Source organism: Adiantum capillus-veneris, chromosome 21 (genome assembly GCF_014529385.1).
Source record: "Adiantum capillus-veneris isolate H3 chromosome 21, ASM1452938v2, whole genome shotgun sequence".
In the NCBI taxonomy this organism is placed as follows: Eukaryota; Viridiplantae; Streptophyta; class Polypodiopsida; order Polypodiales; family Pteridaceae; genus Adiantum; species Adiantum capillus-veneris.
In genome coordinates, this window is record NC_140951.1 from 143,157,676 (window position 1) to 143,175,648 (window position 17,973).

At 47.4% G+C, this 17,973-nt stretch overlaps 1 protein-coding gene across 6 annotated transcripts in view; it reads right to left on the reverse strand.

The window, feature by feature from the left end:
* Positions 1-17,973, reverse strand: part of LOC147431866 (uncharacterized) — a 427,705-nt gene that overhangs the window by 44,365 nt on the left and 365,367 nt on the right. For 4 of the 6 annotated variants that reach the window (XM_086494333.1, XM_086494334.1, XM_086494331.1 and 1 more), the window contains exons 2-3: positions 12,926-13,072; positions 12,731-12,811 (exon numbers count right to left, since the gene is read on the reverse strand). In XM_086494333.1, the coding sequence (XP_086350459.1) occupies positions 12,731-12,811; positions 12,926-13,072 (228 nt within the window). Of the gene's footprint in view, positions 1-12,721; positions 12,812-12,925; positions 13,073-17,973 lie in introns of those variants that run through there. The other 2 variants (XM_086494336.1, XM_086494335.1) reach the window with 2 other exon arrangements.

Genomic DNA, 17,973 nt, shown 5'->3' on the forward strand with positions numbered 1-17,973 from the left:
TCAGCAGGTAGTTGATTGGGAAGTCGCCGGCAATAGTCACAATTGTTCAGCTTCCAAGCGAGAAGACCAAGGGGCCGGAGCCCCGCGGCTGTCCAAGATCGGCAAGTAGAGGCTGAAATGAAAAACGCTGGTCAAGCTGCTGCTGTCCTGCCCAGAAAACACTAAGGTCTTCTGGCTGCCCTTCTGCAACAGAAAATGCAAGGGCAAAAGCTGGCTGAAAAGCACTGAGGCGAGTGAGGAAACGCAGTGCCAAAAGGGACTGCCCTGCTGCAAAAACGCTAGGCCAAAGTGCTGGCTGAAAAAACGCAAATGCAGAGGATAGGCAAAAGGTGGCGATCAGGTAGAGGGAGGGAGGTGCGTTCGCAAAGGGTGCAGAAGAAGATACCGTCCACCAAAAACGCAAGGGCTGAGAGCAAAAACGCTGGTCCCAAAAACACTGATGGAGATGAAGCACTTTTTCGCGATGAAATCCTCCGCAGAGTCCTCCCAGGTGTAGGCAATGGCAGATCCAAGCCTAGAGCTCTGATACCATGTCATAGTAAACAACGGAAGGTGGAGAGAGAGAGAGAGAGAGAGAGAGAGAGAGAGAGAGAGAGAGAGAGAGAGAGAGAGAGAGAGAATGGCGATGGACACACAAGAGACAGATGGAAAAGGCTGGCAAGCCCCAATAATTCCAAATGGCAAAACTGTTGTGTACAAGACAAGATGGCAAGATGAATGGGAGAGTGCATCCCCCCCCTCCTATATATAGGAGAATAGGGAGTAGGTAGGAAAGACCAGAAGCCCCAAGGACCATGCACAAAAAACCCATAAATGAGGAAAAAATGAAAAAGGACTAGAAACGGCCAGGTAGAGTGTTGAGCAAAACCCTAAATGTGCCTAAAGATCCCTGTCCAACAGGTGTACGGGTGGCCAACCCACAACCAAGGGCTAGTGCACGTGATGTGTGTGAAGCATGTAAGCACGGTGCGAAGCATATGGAGATGAAGAATCTAACACTCTGGCCATAGCAAGATTCTGCTTCCATAGGCTACTACCCGACCATCTTGCATCATCGCACCAATGCTATTGCCACAAATGTCACACTGAACCACAAATGACTTCTTGAGATTTGGCAAAATGATTACTCGATCCGAAGTCATCTTTTCCTTCAAGAGACTAAAAGCTGAAATCTCCTTTTGAGTCCATTTGAAATTGACCTCTTTCTTTTGTAAAGCATGTAGGGGTGAAGCAATCTCAGTAAAATTACAAATGAACCTTCTGTAATAGGAGCACACTCCCAAGAAGCTATGGACATCATGCAGAGTCTTCAAAGCTGGCCATATCCTAATTGCGTCAACCTTAGCAGAATCCATTCAGACACCATCCTTTGACACTATGTGCCCTAGAAAGTGGATCTCTTCTCAGAAGAATTCACTTTTCTTGGTGTTGATGAGAAACCTATTACTGCGTAACTCTTCAAACACAATGGTCGAGTGATACCTATTCTCCTCTTCATTCTTCGAATAGACTATCATGTCATCAAAGAATGTGCCAACAAACTTTTGATGTGGACGGAAAGTCCTATCCATCATCCTATTGAACGTAGCAAGGCCATTTGTAAGACCAAATGGCATCACTAGAAACTCATACAGACCAAATGTCGTTCTAAACGCATTTTTGTGCACATCCTCTGGCCTAATGCAGATCTGATGGTATCCACTCTTAAGATCTATCCTACTGAAAATTGTCGCACCCCTAAGCGATCAAGAATATCATCAATCATTGGAATAGGAAACCTACTCTTGATGGTATTCTTATGCACGATAATCAATACACAAGCGCCAAGAACCATCTTTCTTCTGCACTAAAAGCACTAGAGAGCAAAAGGGTGAAGAACTAGGTTGAATCAACCATTCTTCTAACAGCTCCTCTATTTGGCTCATAATCTCTTTCTGCTAAGCTGCACTAACCCTATACGGAAGCCTATTTGGTGGGCTACAACCTGGCACCAAATCTATCGCATGATCCTCACGCCTCTCCAGCGATCACTCGGACGATAATAACTTTAAAAAAGTCACTAAACTCTCACAAAAAGTTGACCTTTCTTTATCTAGCAAAGGTAAATTTGACTGACAATTATCTGAAATATCACGTGCAAAAATCAAGTACGCAGAAAGATAGATTTTAATCATAGAAGTGATAGCAGAAGCTGATAAAATAGGGATAGACTCTCCTTTCAGCTTTACATCCAAGATATGGCAGCATCATATGATCATATGGTTAATCTCATTTTGTAAATGTAAGTTGTTATGAGTCATAAGAATTTTGAGGTGAAATCTTTTTTTTTCCAAGAAAAAGATCCTTCTATTAGTTAATGAAACTGCCCATAGGGCTACAACCCCCCTCTACTAGAGAGGACTACAACAATCATAAGGGAGAGACTCTCCCAATGAAAAAAATACATATATATAATGAGACTAAATCAAGAGATGGGAGGAGGAAGAGCCACACAGGTGGACGGTAGTGTCATCTGAGCACACCCTGGACCATGGTGAAGAAAGGCCCAAGGCGCCAGAGTCAAAGGAAAGCCTCTCTACGCTCCCACATGCAGTCGCAGCTGCCCTAGAGTCTCTCGAATTGTCCTCTGAGAGTATGGATCAGCTCTAGCCAAAGATCTCGAATTGTCTTTGCTGGTGGTACAGGGCGAGCCTCAAAGATGCGGAAGCAGCGGGCCCGCCAGATGAACCAGAGTGGCAGGCCGCAGATGAGCTCCCAACACTCCTCTCACTGCACCATTCTTCTGAAGTAAGCTTTGAAGCAGGCTGGAGTGTAGGTCGACCCCCCTGCATCACTATCATCCTGCTGGTGGAGGATAGCTCAAACTGAAGTGCTAGGCCCGTGAGAGTGGACCAAGTAGCTGCCCCCCAAGCGTACAGTCGTGCTGTGGAAAGAGCTGGCATCAATCGAAGGGCACGAAGCCAAACTTGTTGTGCCAAAGGACAGTCCCAAAGACAATGACGTTGACTCTCCACAGGATGGTAACAAGCTGCGCATGCTACCGAGAGACCACCATGTACAAGCCAGCTCCCAATTGCTGTAGCTCGATGTGCAACCAGCCACTGGAACAAAGTGACTCGCCGCGGCTGTCTGGAGTCCTAGAACCTCGCCCAAAAAGCTGACAAGAACTTAGTTGTGAGACCCTCCTCCTGCCAATGAGGTGCTCCACCAGGACGCGCCTCTCTCCGTGCTACCAGTATGTGACGTCCCAGTCAAACAGTGTACTGAAAGAAAGGGACACCTGGATGGTCGACTGAGGAGAAAGGGTCCCTCCAAAATCACTCTGCAGGATCCCACTGCACTCATTCCAGTGGACAACTCTCCCAAGCCCACAGCCTCCAGTGGCCAGTCTCAAGAGCTTCTGGGTCAGGATCTATGACACAAGTCCTCCCACAGATGCCCACAACTCGGATCCTCTGAAAACAGCACTCTACCACCTGTGGGGCCTCTACTGAAACTCGGTGTAAACGACCCTCACCCTATAGCTCGAAAAACACGGAGGGTACAGTCTCCCAGCAAGCTGCGATTAGAACCTCCAGTTGCGTGAAGGCCCCCATCCATCTGGGTGCTACTGACTCAAGAGGTGTGAGCCACTCAGCTCGTACTGCCTCTGTGATGTCGTGACACATGCTCTGCACCCCTCTCATGCCCTGTAGTTGGATGCTCTGAAGCTCCTCTGACAAGCCTGAGAATTGTAGCCAGTCACCTAAAGTGCGTGTTGGACCCTCTGCCATGGGACCCCAAGAAACATGAAGCCTACTACCAACCAAGTGGCCTCTCTGAGTGCTAACCATGGGGTTCCAATTTCCAAACAAGGGGCTGTCTCAGGCGCTCCTCCGTGCAAGTAGGCTTATGCTGCTCCAAGCCTCTCCGCAGTTGCTCCTAGGAGCGGAGCAAACTCACAGCAAAACAGTCCTCCAGTCTCCTACTCAGGCCAACTCTGCGCATCTCTGTGAAAATCCATCTGGTTGAAGGTCGCCAGGGGCCTCCAGCCTGAGCCACTCTAGCACTGAGCTGCTGAAGCAAAAACTCCTTCCACTCCTCCTCCCCTGGAAGCAATCCTTTGAGAATAAACTTCCCAAGAAGGGCTCTGCTCTGTTGTGCTGGGTCTATGATCCCCAACCCTCCCTGAGAACAAGGAAGAGTGATGACCTGCCAGGCCACTCTGGCCCAGGCTATCTGAGTGTCGTCCCCTGACCAAAGGAAGTTCTTGATCAGCCTCTCTACCTAGCTCATGCAGGAACTCGAAAAGATCCACCGAGAAGTGATGTACCACATAGTAGCCAACAACGCCTGGTTGGCCACTACAACTCTGCCTGCCAGAGAAAGTCGTGAGGAGCTCCAATGTAACAACTTCCTCCTGATGGACAAGAGGAGAGGAGAACAAGAAAGAGTGATGACCTGCCAGGCCACTCTAGCCCAGGCTATCTGAGTGTCGCCTCCTGACCAAAGGAAGTTCTTGATCAGCCTCTCTACTTGGCTCATGCAGGAACTCGAAAAGAACCACTGAGAAGTGATGTACCACATAGTAGCCAACAATGCATGGTTGGCCACTACAACTCTGCCTGCCAGAGAAAGTCGTGAGGAGCTCCAATGTAACAACTTCCTCCTGATGGACAAGAGGAGAGGAGCAATTTGCTGCTCAGGAGACAAAAGTCCAAGCCAACCTGACAACCCAAGTAACAAACTGCAGTCCTTGGGGAAATCCATCTGAAACCCTCACCTGGCAGCCAATCACGCGTAGGAGCACTACCAACCGAGAAAGCCATTGTCTTTCTCCAGTTGATCAGTGCGCCTGATGCACAACAAATGGTCTCAAGAGCCTGCTCACACCTGTGAAGGTTGGCCTCTTGGCCCTCCAAGTACAAGGCTAAGTCGTCTGCAAACTCAGCATCCAGTAGCTCATCTCCCCGAATAGGGAGCGCTAAGCCACGTAGACCAACCTGTTGTGAAACCAAAAACCTACTCATCGCCTCAACTAGAACAAAAAGAGGAAGGGGGCAAGAGGGCAGCCATGTGTGCCCGAATGTGTGAGCATGAAACGATCACCTCTACCACCTGACAAAAGTACCTGATTGTGTGTCCGTCTGTAAAGAGTTGACACACCTCTAATCCAGGCATTTGAGAAGCCCATCCTGCGTAGAGTGCCCTCCAAAAAGTCCCAGTCACCTCTATCGTAGGCCCTCTCAAAATCGAGAAGCATCACCAGATCCTCACCACGGAGACGCACGAGGGCAGATGCCTCCCAAAAAGTAAAGATGTTGTCAAGGATACTACGCTCCTTGACAAAACCTCTCTATGTCCCATGTATAATGCTCTCTAGAAGTGGCTGAATCCTCAAACTCGGAGCCTTGGCAAGAATTTTGTTGGCTGAGTTGAGGATGGTGATGGACCGCCACTATCGAATCTCATCCAAGGAGCCACCCTCCTTGGGAATGATGTAAATCAGGCCCTCACTCATGCTGTCAGGCATCTCTCCTGTGTGTAGGATGTACTGAAAAGCACTGCATAGATCTGAGCCAAGCAAGTCCCAATTTTCCAAGAAAAAGTTGGAAGTCAAACCATCCTCACCTGGACAGCTACCCCGCGGAAGTGCTCCAAGGGCTGTGTGGAGCTCCTCTAACTGAAGAGGCAGCTCAAGCCTCTGGCGCATCTCCTCAGTCACAAGACAAGGAATCCGTGCCCACACCTGCTCTCTCCATACATCCTGACGCTGAAACTGGGGGCCCCCTAATCCCTGCACGTTCCATGAGACGATCCTCATGGACAGCGAGAGGGTACTGATGCTGCAACAGCAGCTAACCGTGATATCTTCGAGGCACGCTTGGATGGGGAGTAATCCGCATCCGAGCGTCCCCGAGATAGGCGTGACTGCAAAGAGTGTCTAGCCCAAGCCCAAGTAGAACGAGCCGTGCGCAAAGCAACCTCCTCTATCCAGGAGTCCTCATGTATGTGTACATAACATAGCGGGCTCTGCGTGTCAGCAAAGAAATGAACCACAATGTGTCTATATCCTGTTGAGTCTGGAGGTGTCACTGAAAACTTGGCCAACGGCCATAGAGTCTGAACCAAGTCTGTAACCCCTAGGTCTCCCATGTGATGAGAGAACTCTAGGGCTTGTGCCTGCAGCCACTCCAACATTGAGTCTAGAGTCCACTTAGATTGGTCCCTGCCGCATAGCAGGAATGAGAGGCCAACCACTGAGTCCAGGGCCTCTATCCCTCTAGCTGCAAGGAACAGTACATGAACTCTGAAGCAAGCTGCCTCAAGGTCTAGTGAGGGGTCACCGAGAAACCGTGTAAAGTCGTAGGGAAAGAAATCCCAACGACGACGAATGTTGAAGCTCGTCAGACCACGAGGAACTGCTGCAAAGGGGGGGGGTCTCAAGAAAGGTTGTCCTTCTCTCGCCAAGCGACTCGTAGCAGAAGCGCTGCCAAGAGATCTCCTAGTAGCCGAGGAAGGTCCTGCCTCCTGGGACGACTGCAAAGAAGGAGCGGGAGGAGATGTGGAAGCAGGGGGGCTCGTGGGAGGAGGAGAGGGGGGGCTTGGAGGAGCGGCAGAGGGAGGAGGACGAGGTGGAGAGGCAAAGGGAGGAGGTGGAGGGGGAGGGGGAGGGGCGGAGGGGGGGAACTCGGGGGGAGGAGGGGGGCTGTCGATGGTGAGGCTGAGGTGGAGGCTGGAGCAGGAACCTTGTCCTACTAAAGAAGGTTGAATCGGTTCCCTGTGGAAACCCAATACTGCTGGATTGAAGCCTGGGACCACTATGAGTGTCAAGCTAGCGCGGTGGCCCCTATCGACGTCCACCACAAACCTGCTGCCAACCCTCCTCCGCTTGAGCCCCAGGCTCGGAGGGTGGCTCTGTCTGCATACCCTGTGACTCTGTCTGTTGCTGCTAGCCAGCCCTCAAAGGCTGGTTCTCAGTCTGTGGTGTAGGTCGAGGTCTCCTCCGTGGACAGGCCTTCGCAAGATGGCCCATCTGACGACAAAAGAAACACTGATTCTGGAGGCCCAAATACTCCACGCTTTGCCGGAACCAACCTCCACTCACCCGAGATAGTAGGATGACCTTCGGGAGAGTGTGGGTGTCCCGAACCAGAACACGTACTATGGGGATGCCGGCCGCCTTGGCAGCTACAGAGGCTGTCGTGCGAGGTGTCTCCAAGACAGTCCCAATCGCTCAGCCTATCCTCGAAAGAGCGAAAGGTACTCCGTCCTCCTCGACAAGAACGTCGGTAGCTGGGTCGGAACCGTGGCGCCACTGTCGAAAGTATGCTCGAACTGCAAGGATGACCAGGGGGCTCATCGCAATAACCTTGGACGCCATCTCTGGTTTCTCAAACTCTATCTGGTAGTAGCCACGTCCGAGAAGATGAACATCAAATATCTTACTTACCCACCTCTACGAAAAAGTGGGCCTGAAGGAGATTGTGCACTTCCCCTCTGATGGGTCTGGTGCCTAGAATCGCTACCTCTGCCTCTAAGCTCACTTTCTCTGTCGGCCAAAGAGCAAGTTGGATGGTGTGTTCTGCGGGGTCGGCCGAGGGGGCTGCAGTGGAGTCCCTCTGTGGCGGAGTAGAATCCTTCATCTGTGTCTGTTGCTGCTGCAAGAGCAAACGAAGGGGAATCGAAGGCGACGAAACAAGCAACGAGATTCAATGCCGCTGTGAACCAGCTCTGACAGAGACAGAGACTTGAGGTGGGGGGGATGGCATAAGCAAGAGGAGTGGGGGGGAGGGAGCGAGATGACGGACAGGGGGGGCGAGAGGGGGGGGTGGAAGGGGGGGCAGCGGGACAAGGTGGGAGGGAGCGCGGCGGGCAAGGGCAGCGGGACAGTGGGGGAGGAGGCAGTGTCATAAAATATAATATCTAACTTTACCAAATGATTTTCTCATATTAAACTGAACATTTAATGTCGGAGAATGAACGAGAACAAGAGTTAGAATAGAGAGTGTGCTTCTAGACCTATCTCAACACAAGACCAAAAGGAGAGATTGTCGCATCTCAATAGGGGTCCAAAAGGAGATGGTCTATCAAAGAGCAATGTGCAATAAGTGCTTCTAGACTTACCTCAGCAGGGGACCAAGAGGAGAGATGGTTACATCTCAATAAGGGTCCAAAAGGAGGTAGTCTATCAAAGAGCAATGTGCATCTAATGGAGCTTAAAAGACCTTCTGGTTAGCTTCATTACAAACCTCCTATGCTTGGTGTTTTAAGTCCTTTGACCTTAGGCAAGCTATCACGAGGACGTGGCAGTTATTAACCATGTCACAGAGATGTGGCAACTGCTAACCTTGGTTGTTGGTTTCTTTCCAATGGGGTTTATTTTATTTGTTTTGAGACCCTCTTTTTGAAGTAGCAAACGGTCGGACATTGTATGGCTAATGTGAACGGTAGATTCACCCGCAGACGGGAAGTGGTCGGCACTGGAATTCGTATGGTAAGAGGATGTCTAGGCTCAGAGCAAGATCATATAGGTCCCCCCGTCGCACTTAGCAAGTTGGTGGATACTAGGAAGTGAACTCAATTAAGGCGTAAAGTCAAGGTGGGACTACCAACAAAAAGTATCCGACAGTTGGGCCACATTGCACTATTGGATGCGGTCCCAATGAGGATAGATGGTCAGAAGACCAGTGGGAGCCCAACGGAAGCATCTCCTAAAATTTAGGGAACTGCTATTTTGGGCCGTGAAATGTGTTCGCGTCATTACCTCCGGTATGACTAGGGGAACATTTTATAACTCTGCCGCGAAGTCAACTGACGCGTCGGTTGGGATATTTTTAAGCGGCAAACCCGAAACGGGAAAATGCTTGTAAATGCGCCAAGTGTCACATTTTTGTGAACTTTCCTCCTACAGAAAAATGGGCGCTGATTTTTAAGCTGGGAGAGGCCTTCATTTGCAGTTTGTCACAGGTTAAGAGCTATGGAGTGCTTCCTTTCCCTCTCATGTACAGTGTGGTGCTAGGAGTGATGCCCTGCACACTACACATTGCTCTCTCTCTCCCCTACGTGCAGTTATGTGATGCCCCACAAGAGGGCTACTCATTTGACTGATGTACAGTTGTGTGGGTTCATGCTTTTGTGCTGAGGCAAGAGCCTCCTTGAGCAAGAACAGGGGTAGCTAGCTGCTGCTCCAAAGCAAGCCCTGGTGAGGGTCATAACCTCACCGTACAGGTGCAAAATCAGCGCTGTGTATGCGCTGTAATTTTACTGTTTTTCAGCCATACGGACGCCAGGACCATTGGGAATCGTGCCCCACTGGCAGAGGACAGTTAGAGGACTGTTTGGGGCTGAAAACAGGGCAAAAACCAGTAAATACAGCGTGCTGAATTTACTGTTTTTGGACAGGAATCAGAGGGTATACGCCAGTAGAAGCGAGTTCCAGCAGGGGAATTGGTTTCGCGCAAGTTTTGGGGCTGTTATGCTGCCGAAATTTGGCCAAAACAGGCGGTATCTAGTGGGATACAGTCAAAGGATTCCCAGGACTCTTCTTTGTAATTTACCCTCCTAAAGAATAAAGAAATACCGAAAGGGGTGCCAATTTTGGGGCCTACAGGTTGTCGGCGTCTGCTCGGAGCATTCTAGCTTCCGAGCCGTGTGTGTGATTAAGTGTTAATTCCCGTTACAGGTCTCCTTTGCAAGTGCTCTGTGTGTGTGTGCTTAAAGTAAAGAATTTCGGGTGAAAGCCAACGCCTACCGCCCTACGGGCCGGTTTCACAAGCTAGGGCTGAGCTTGAGGTGGGAACACGACCTAAGCTTGAGGTGCTTGTCGTGCTTGATGACTAAGGTGGTTGAGGTGCTTGTCGTGCTTGATGACTAAGTTGCTTGAGGTGGTTGTCATGCTTGATGAGGAAGGTGCTTGAGAAGCTTCCTATGCATGGGGGGTAAGGTGCTTGAGTCAAAAAGAGACCCTACAAAGGAGGGGAAAGCCCCCAAAGTTAGGGGAATCTTTGACTTAACCTCCCACTCACCCAAAGAGCACCCTTTTCTCAAGGGGCACATGGAACACAAGTCAAACTCTCCCTATGCTTAGCCACATGGTGTGCTTGAATGCTATTGGCTGGGCTAAAGAGGGGTCCAATGAGCTTCTAGTTCCATTCAACAAATATCTAGATATTTTCAAGCTCTCTCTCTCTAAGGGGTAAGGAGGACACTTGTCATGTACTTGAAATGCATGTTGCATGTAATTGGCTAGGGGGAGAGGGGTCGAATGAGCTTAAGGCATGAGAAAAAGGTAGAACACGCCCCAAGCAAGCAAGGGGTGTGCTGGGGGGGTATACACCACACACACACACACACACACACACACACACTCATTTTGTGGATTCATTCTCACTTGGTGAAAGTAGAGGAACTCCACCTTCTTTTCCAAGCTTTTGAGAAGTGAGAGCCTACACCAACACTCTTGGCTATGGAATGCAAATCCAACCAAGAGCCATGCTTCGATGCTTAAGCTTGCCATCTTCTCCATCTTCATTACTATGCTATTATGTATGCTAGCAAGAAGAGTGATGATAAGTGAGGAACTATTTCTTTCTTCTATGGAATGTTTCTTCTTTCTCTTCCCTACGCTCATTCCCCGCTAGCTCTCTCCACCTTCGAAGGTGTTTGAGGCCTTGGGACTGAGGCGTGGGATAGTTAATGCTTTCTACAAAGTTTATGTTATGCTTGTGATGCATGAAGCTTTCCATCTTCATCGCATCACCTAGGTCACAAGGAACACAAAGATTGTATTGTACCAAGTCTCTCTTGATGGGAGAAACTATAATGCAAACGCCTAATGAAGGGGGGACCGGCTCCGTATGAATCTGGTCCTCAACTGTTGTCATGTTCTCTAAACTCTCTCTCTTGCAAAAGTATTGTTCATGCCAAGTTAACTAAGTACCATGTTTATGTTGCTACCTTCAATTAAGTTCACCCGCTATGCTCACAAAGTAATCTCACAAAAGTGCTTTATCTAATTTCCTAATTCCGCTACTCTCAAAGTTCCTAGGCCATTTCCATTACAGGCAGCGAGGCGAGGCGAGGAGCACTGTTTAGGGGGGGGAGGCTGGGGAGGCGCACGAGAGCAGCAGCAGCGAGCGTTCTCCTCTGAGGTGAAATCTTTACATTTTTCTTTTCTGTTTTCTTTCAAGACATTATACCCGAAGTCGATTGTAACAAAGGATGTGTTTGTTTGATGCCACAGGCCAACTTCCGCCTTATGTTGATCTACTCGTGCATCATTCTCTTATCCTGCCTACTTGCATAGATTATGGCGTCCTTGCTTGGGCGACAATTGCAAGTATTTGAAAGAGAATGTGGGCACTCGAAGAAGTGGAGAGAAGAAACAAAGAGCTTTAGACAATTGGCATCGACATTCACTTGTTCGCAATGTAATTTCCAATTACATGGGTCTGGAAGTCAAGTGTTGTAATGCCCGTGATTCTATGTGCAGGGAGGGACCCTCCATTCCGGCTCCGTGTGTGCCTTGGTCTATTTCAACCTTTTCTTAAAAGTTGTGCTTTCTCCTTAGTATTCAGCTTGGTTTAATGTTGTAATGAGAATAGCTCAATTCAATGTTGTGATGAGAATACCCAATGCTTGTTCATCTTTTGCTTACGCAGCAGATGATTAATTTCAACATTCTCACCTTGTCCACGCTGTCGCAGTGCTCTGACAGTAACCGATAGATTTTTCTTCATCACATAGATTTTCACCTTGTTCTGCCAAGAGTAAAAACCACTGCCATTAAACTCTTCTAAATTCTCTTTCCCCAAGACTAGTGTGTGATGGATGGTCTTAGCTAAGAGACTCTCCTGCCAATGTTTGATCCCTCTAGAGCACAATCAACAGAACATAATCTCCAACAGGAAGTACTTCGACATACATAGCTTGATTTGAATGCCTATTTACTTATGGAGGACAAATGTAGTGAATGAGTGTAAGTCTAAATCCTTGAAGATTTTTCAAAAAATATGCAAATGTGAGAAATTCACGCTTCTTGAATGAAACGCCCCTTAGAGGCAGAGAGAGAATGCTTGTTGGCTGCCGAGTGTCGAAGGAAACTCTCCTTTAGTTGTTTTGGCTCTATTCACACATGGGAAACCAATTCCCGACACTGTAGGATGTCGTCTATGGGCAGAGCTGAAGAATAGCACAGATTGTCCGTGTACTTGTTCCTCCAAACACGAGAAGACTCTTCGGTAGCTTGACAGAATAGTTTTGAATCTCCGGAAAGATTGTATTTTATCTAGTCAAATGACGATGTACTAGCAACAGTGTTCACTGTATCAGAATAATTGTTCAGCACTCTATGCTAACGGCCATTGATATAGCCAAGCTTCTGTGTAAAACTGCCCCCACCAACCTACTCAAGATTCTCCAAAAGAAGCAAGTAAACTTGAGCTCAACATGTTTCTTCAAGCCACTAAGAATAGTCAATAGCATTGACCACCTGGAAACTTGCATGAGTAGAAATGGGAGCCCAACAAATAACTTCTCACTCATCAAAATTCACAGGCCTACAATTTCGTCCCAATTGCAGAGAATAGGCTTAGAATGAATTGCTTAGTTTATCCAAATTGAAAACTTGCATTGGTACAAATGAGTGACTACTCACTCTTCAAGATTCACAGCCCTAGGTATGGTGCAAAATTTCATCACCCTTGCAGACAATATTATTAAAACGAAGATTATATTGCAATCAAGTGACCTGGCACAAGTGAGGCCGAAAATCATCCGGTTCCTCGTCGATCATGCTACTTAAATGATGAAGAGCATCTTCAAAGTTTCCCTATAGAAAGACATAACACTGAACTTTAGTCACATGATTCTGACTCTCCGTCAAACAAAGAATGACCTGACAAACACCATAAGGCATCTAGACACTTCCTTTTCTAGATCTTACCAGCTGAATGTAAAATTGACCAAGCAGAACACCTAGGTTTCTTGCCTCCACATTTTTCCCCTCTGAAATAGCTTTATTCAATGCTTCTTTTATCAGCTCTAAAGCCTGAGTCTGTTCACCCGCTCCATTCAAAAGCTTAGCAAGCCCCTGATCCAAGCAAGAACACACACAAAATAAGGATCAGAGATACGTGTCAAACATGCAGCAGACCAGGACTCTACATAGTATACATCTTCATAAGGTCAGAAGGTGTGAACTTACGAATGGTAAAAAGGGCTGAAATGCTTGCAAATAAAATACAAACAAGAGACACAACTACGCAAGAACAGCTGAAAGCAAACCACTTTGGACAGCCGAAATATAAAGCTTGTCTTATTTTTTTAAAATGACAACAAGAACAGCTTCAAAACTAATTAAGTGAAAGAGATGGGCAGAACAGATAAGAGAAGATTACTTCAACAAACTTTATCTACTTTGTACAAAAACTGAAGACATCTCTAATGAATGACAACAACAAGAGCTTCCAATAAATGAAACAAGACAGGCACAACTGGTAAGAGACAATTACTTGAATGAAAATTCATCTATTCCGTAGAGAACTCAATGTTAAGTCATCCAGACTAAGGACATGAATCCTGAAGGTCAAATTTGTAAACACCACCGTGCAACGTTTACTCCATTGCCTGTCTGGAAGTGAAAGGTCAGTGGGAGCCAATGGGACTCTTTGCGTGGTTAATCCAGGGCTGGGGGGGGCTTGCAGATATGCTTTTCACGGACGTGGGGGACCACACTTCCAATATTGTAGTGGGGCAAGTGGAGTAGCATTACTTGTCACCTCAATAGTTCTTGCTTCACTCCTCCCTTGAGCCACCTTGATGTGACACCAAAATTCAATACAGTTTTTCTACTAAAGTGAACTGTTCGGAATGAGATCTGTCGAACAATGGACTAAATTCACTCCCCAGAAATTCAGCCACGATAAAAATTAGCAGGTGTCAAGAAAGACCTACCGCACTGAATAGACAAGTTACAAGAAAGAGAGAGAGATTACAAATTAGAAGTAGATAATAATGAACGTGAGTTCTTGAGCTCCCAACTTTTATTGAATTTACTAATTAGTACTTTAAACATCCCAAAAGAACAAATATAGAAAATGAATTTGCTGCACACAAATAAGATCAAACTTTTTCGGCATCCTTCCAAACGAATACCCTTTTTCAATAATTATGGTCACGATTGTGGCTATATTATTGTTATTATGCGAACTATTTACACCTGTTATGAAGAGTCCCCAGCCAAGAGATATGCCCTCTCAACTGGGTGTGGCTCCTCGTCAAAGGTTGCAGCCTTCCATCCAACATTTGCAGCTCTCAACCAAATGGTCGGAAAGTTCCATAAAAGGATTGGACTCTTTGCCTGAGAGACGTGTCTCCACGTGATGGGACATGACTAACTGCGTGTGTGTTTTCATCTCCTGTATAAAGCAGTGTTGTATCACAGTCCAAACGCACCATCACACACGACCACACTAAATGAACTGCTCAACTCAATTCTCAGTCTCTAAGTCTCTTCTTATGTGTTGTTTCTTTGAGTTCTGAGTTTTAAAGTCATGAAGTGTTAAATGACTATAGGATTTAACCTAATTCTTTACATTGGTATCAAAGCAATTTTTTTCCTCACTGTAGGTTGTGAACTTCCCTCACCTATCATTGCCTCTACGCCCAACATTCTCCTACCCTGTATTGTACAGAGCAGCGGAGAGATAATGGAAGTTGCCAATTTGTAAGGGGTCTATGTAATCTTCCACCTGTTTCACCCACAACCCACAATCGGGATATGCAGAGATGACTGCATTGTCTATGCTCATTGTCACAACTGATGATGTGGAGAGAGAGAAATGAAATGAAATATTATATTAACGTCTTCAAAAGGCCAAAATGACCTATGAGACCAAACTGTTACAAAATTGTGAATCTGATACCATGTCTGGGTACAAAAAGACTAGAGCAAAAATACTACTACTACTAGAATCCATCCTCATCTGCACTATGGATGTCGAGAGAGTATGGCTCGAATCCTCTGATGTAGTCTCCGTCGATGTTGTGTAGCCCCTCTCCTCAATCGTGGCCGTCTGGATCTCCGTAGCTCCAGTGCTCGGTCGATGAGAGTGCCGGTAGTGGTCGAATGAGTGTGGGCCGAGCTCTGCAATGATGGCTGCTCCTCTGGCTGTCCCATATCTAGTGAAAAGAAATCTGTAATCTGTCTTGGGACTGTCTCTCTCTAGCTCTCCCCAGTAAAGTGTCTCTATATCTGTGTAACTCAAGTAGATATAGCCCAAGACATCTCTGATCCTCATAACTCATGACCCTAGAGAAAGGACCAAAACCCTCTCTGAATAACCAGTGGAAACGGCCCCGAATCTCATAGTACACTATGCAATAATGTATGTAATGTAGCTCTGTCTCTGGCTCTAGCTGGCATAAGCGGCATATCCTATTGTCTACTGGTATCCCTCTGAATCTACTAGTCTCAATCTCCAGCTGATGTGAGGATGTGCATATCTGACAAATGGCACACCCCAAACCATGAGACGTATGTGTATCCATGTAGCTGGGTCGAATCACAAACCCATCTCCTGTGAGGTGGAGAAGATGCTCTCTATAGAAAGCCATCTTCGTGCCCAACTCCTGTGGCTCTATCCATGCCCTCCTGGTATCCAGTTGGATCAGGTCTTGACGAAGGAGTCTAGTAATCTCCACCCATGTAAGAGACATCGAGGGTGTCTGAAGAGAGTACTGGAAAGGGGGCAGGCCTGTCCATGGTGATGCCATGCATCTGAAACCATGATGTCATCTATGCATACCAGCATGAAGTGTCCCCCTGAAGAGCTAACTGTCTGGAAGACTCAAGGGCCAGTCTAGCATATCTGTCTCTAGTAGTATCCCACAAGCTATGCACAAAGGAGACCGATCTGGTAAGCGCCTCAATCTCCATAGGAGAGGCAACTAGCTCTGCTCGAATGATAGCGTGGGGTACGGAGGCCTTGGCTCTGATCAATCGAGAGATCATAGATACCAAAGGCCTCTCCAGACGTCTCCAACCATCGTGGCCTACAGAAGGTCCCCATATATGCACCGCAGACAACATAGCTGAGGCTACTAAAGTATCAAAGAGCCATGACTTTGTGCGAGGTTCCTGGGACTGAGCCTGCAAACACATCCTCTCCAAGCCTCCCAAGGCCCCATAAGCTCTAGTCAATCTAGTCTTTGCTGCTCTCCCCAAAGGAAACCTCGGCCTAGTGAAGACAACCCCAAAGTAAGTGTATGCATCTGTATACTCTACAATCTCCTGACCATATGTGAAAGTCGATGCCGATCTCTTGATCCACTGTGGTGTGGTGTTAAACACCATAACCTTGGTTTTACCAAGGTTTACAGACAATCCACTATCCTCTGCAAAACTGTGTAATGCATCCAATTGTCGCTACATACCCTCTGGTGAGTCAGAGATAAACACAATATCATCGGCATATAACAACAATTGGATCCACGTCCCTGCCAGCTGGGCACCTCTATCACCCTCTCTGTCAATGTAATCAAACACCTCATCAACATACATACCAAATAGAGTAGGAGACAATGGGCAACCCTGATTCACCCCAATGGTGGAGTGAACTAAATCAAATATCCCCTCCGGGGTGCGTACATGTCCCATCACTGATTTGTAATATGTATAGAGCCATAATCCCCCAAATCAACACTATGGGCACCCCCATCTCCTGCACTATGCGCATCAATCGAGCTCTCCGTACCATGTCAAATGCTTTGCCAAAATCCACAAAGCTACAATAAATCCATCTCCCATGTGACTTGCCCTCCTCAATGATGGCTCTAAGTGTCAGAATATGATCAAGAGTGGAGAAACCCCTCCTAAAACCGGCCTGGCCCTTTGCTCGTACACCCTCACCCTCTGCCCAATTACTCAATTGCTGCTCAAGAATGGATGCATACAACCGTGCCAATGTGTGCCCAACCATAATAGTGCGGTAATTCCAAGGCTCTCTAAGATCACCTGCCTTGAAGATAGGCACAACATGGCACGATTGAACAACATTGCAAGAACCTCTACCAGATATCTCTATGTATAAAGTGCTCTGCTACTAGACCATCATGATCATATACCCTGCTTGAGCCTTGTCCTCATCCTGTCAATGGCTCTCTTTACCATCTCAGTGGTAAAGAAGGTGTTGGTAGGTGGGCATGGCTCTATAGGATCTGGAAGGGGTTCCTATCCAGGAACTATATATAACGATGTCGCATACTGGCCCCACACATCTAGAGAAGTAACCACTAGGGAAACGGAGTGCTCGTGAAAGAATCGCCATGCTTGTCCTGAGTCTCTACTCGAGAACAGCCGATACAAGTCTCGCTCCATAAGCTCGTTTCTTTCGTCGCACAAGGTGCCGGGAAGCAATCCGAAACTGTTTGTAAGTGATGACTCCTAAACGAAGATCTCTTTGGAGTTGGGCTCTCATCTCTCTGCACTCCTTAGCATACCAACTATTCTGGGGCATGCTCCCGCTCCCAGAATGTTGCCTCCGACCCGACTGAGTGTCTGGGTATGCCTTTGATGCTGCACCATGCAGTGTCTCAGTCAGTAAAGTGGTGCACTCCTCCACTGAGAGACCAGGACTAGCTGTGCATAGACGGCTATAGATCTCCTCTGTATAAACCGAGTCAGTCTTGGTGTAAATGTATAACGGGTATGTGACCTGCCTCCTGATGTCTAGGCCATACTATACTGAAATGAAACGGAAAATGTCAAAAGAGCATGATCCACTGCTACACCCACTGGTCTGGCTCCCACTATGAAATCTTGAATACAAGGAATAAAGCTCGGCTGTGCCATAACATAGTCCACTGTACTGGCCCCGTTTCTATGTGGAAAGCATGTGAAACCGGCTGCTCCAAGAAATTGTTGTAAGTCATTAAGTATGGCTAACCCATGTGTGGTCGTCATCTTCGTGAGGTATCTCCCATACTCCGTCT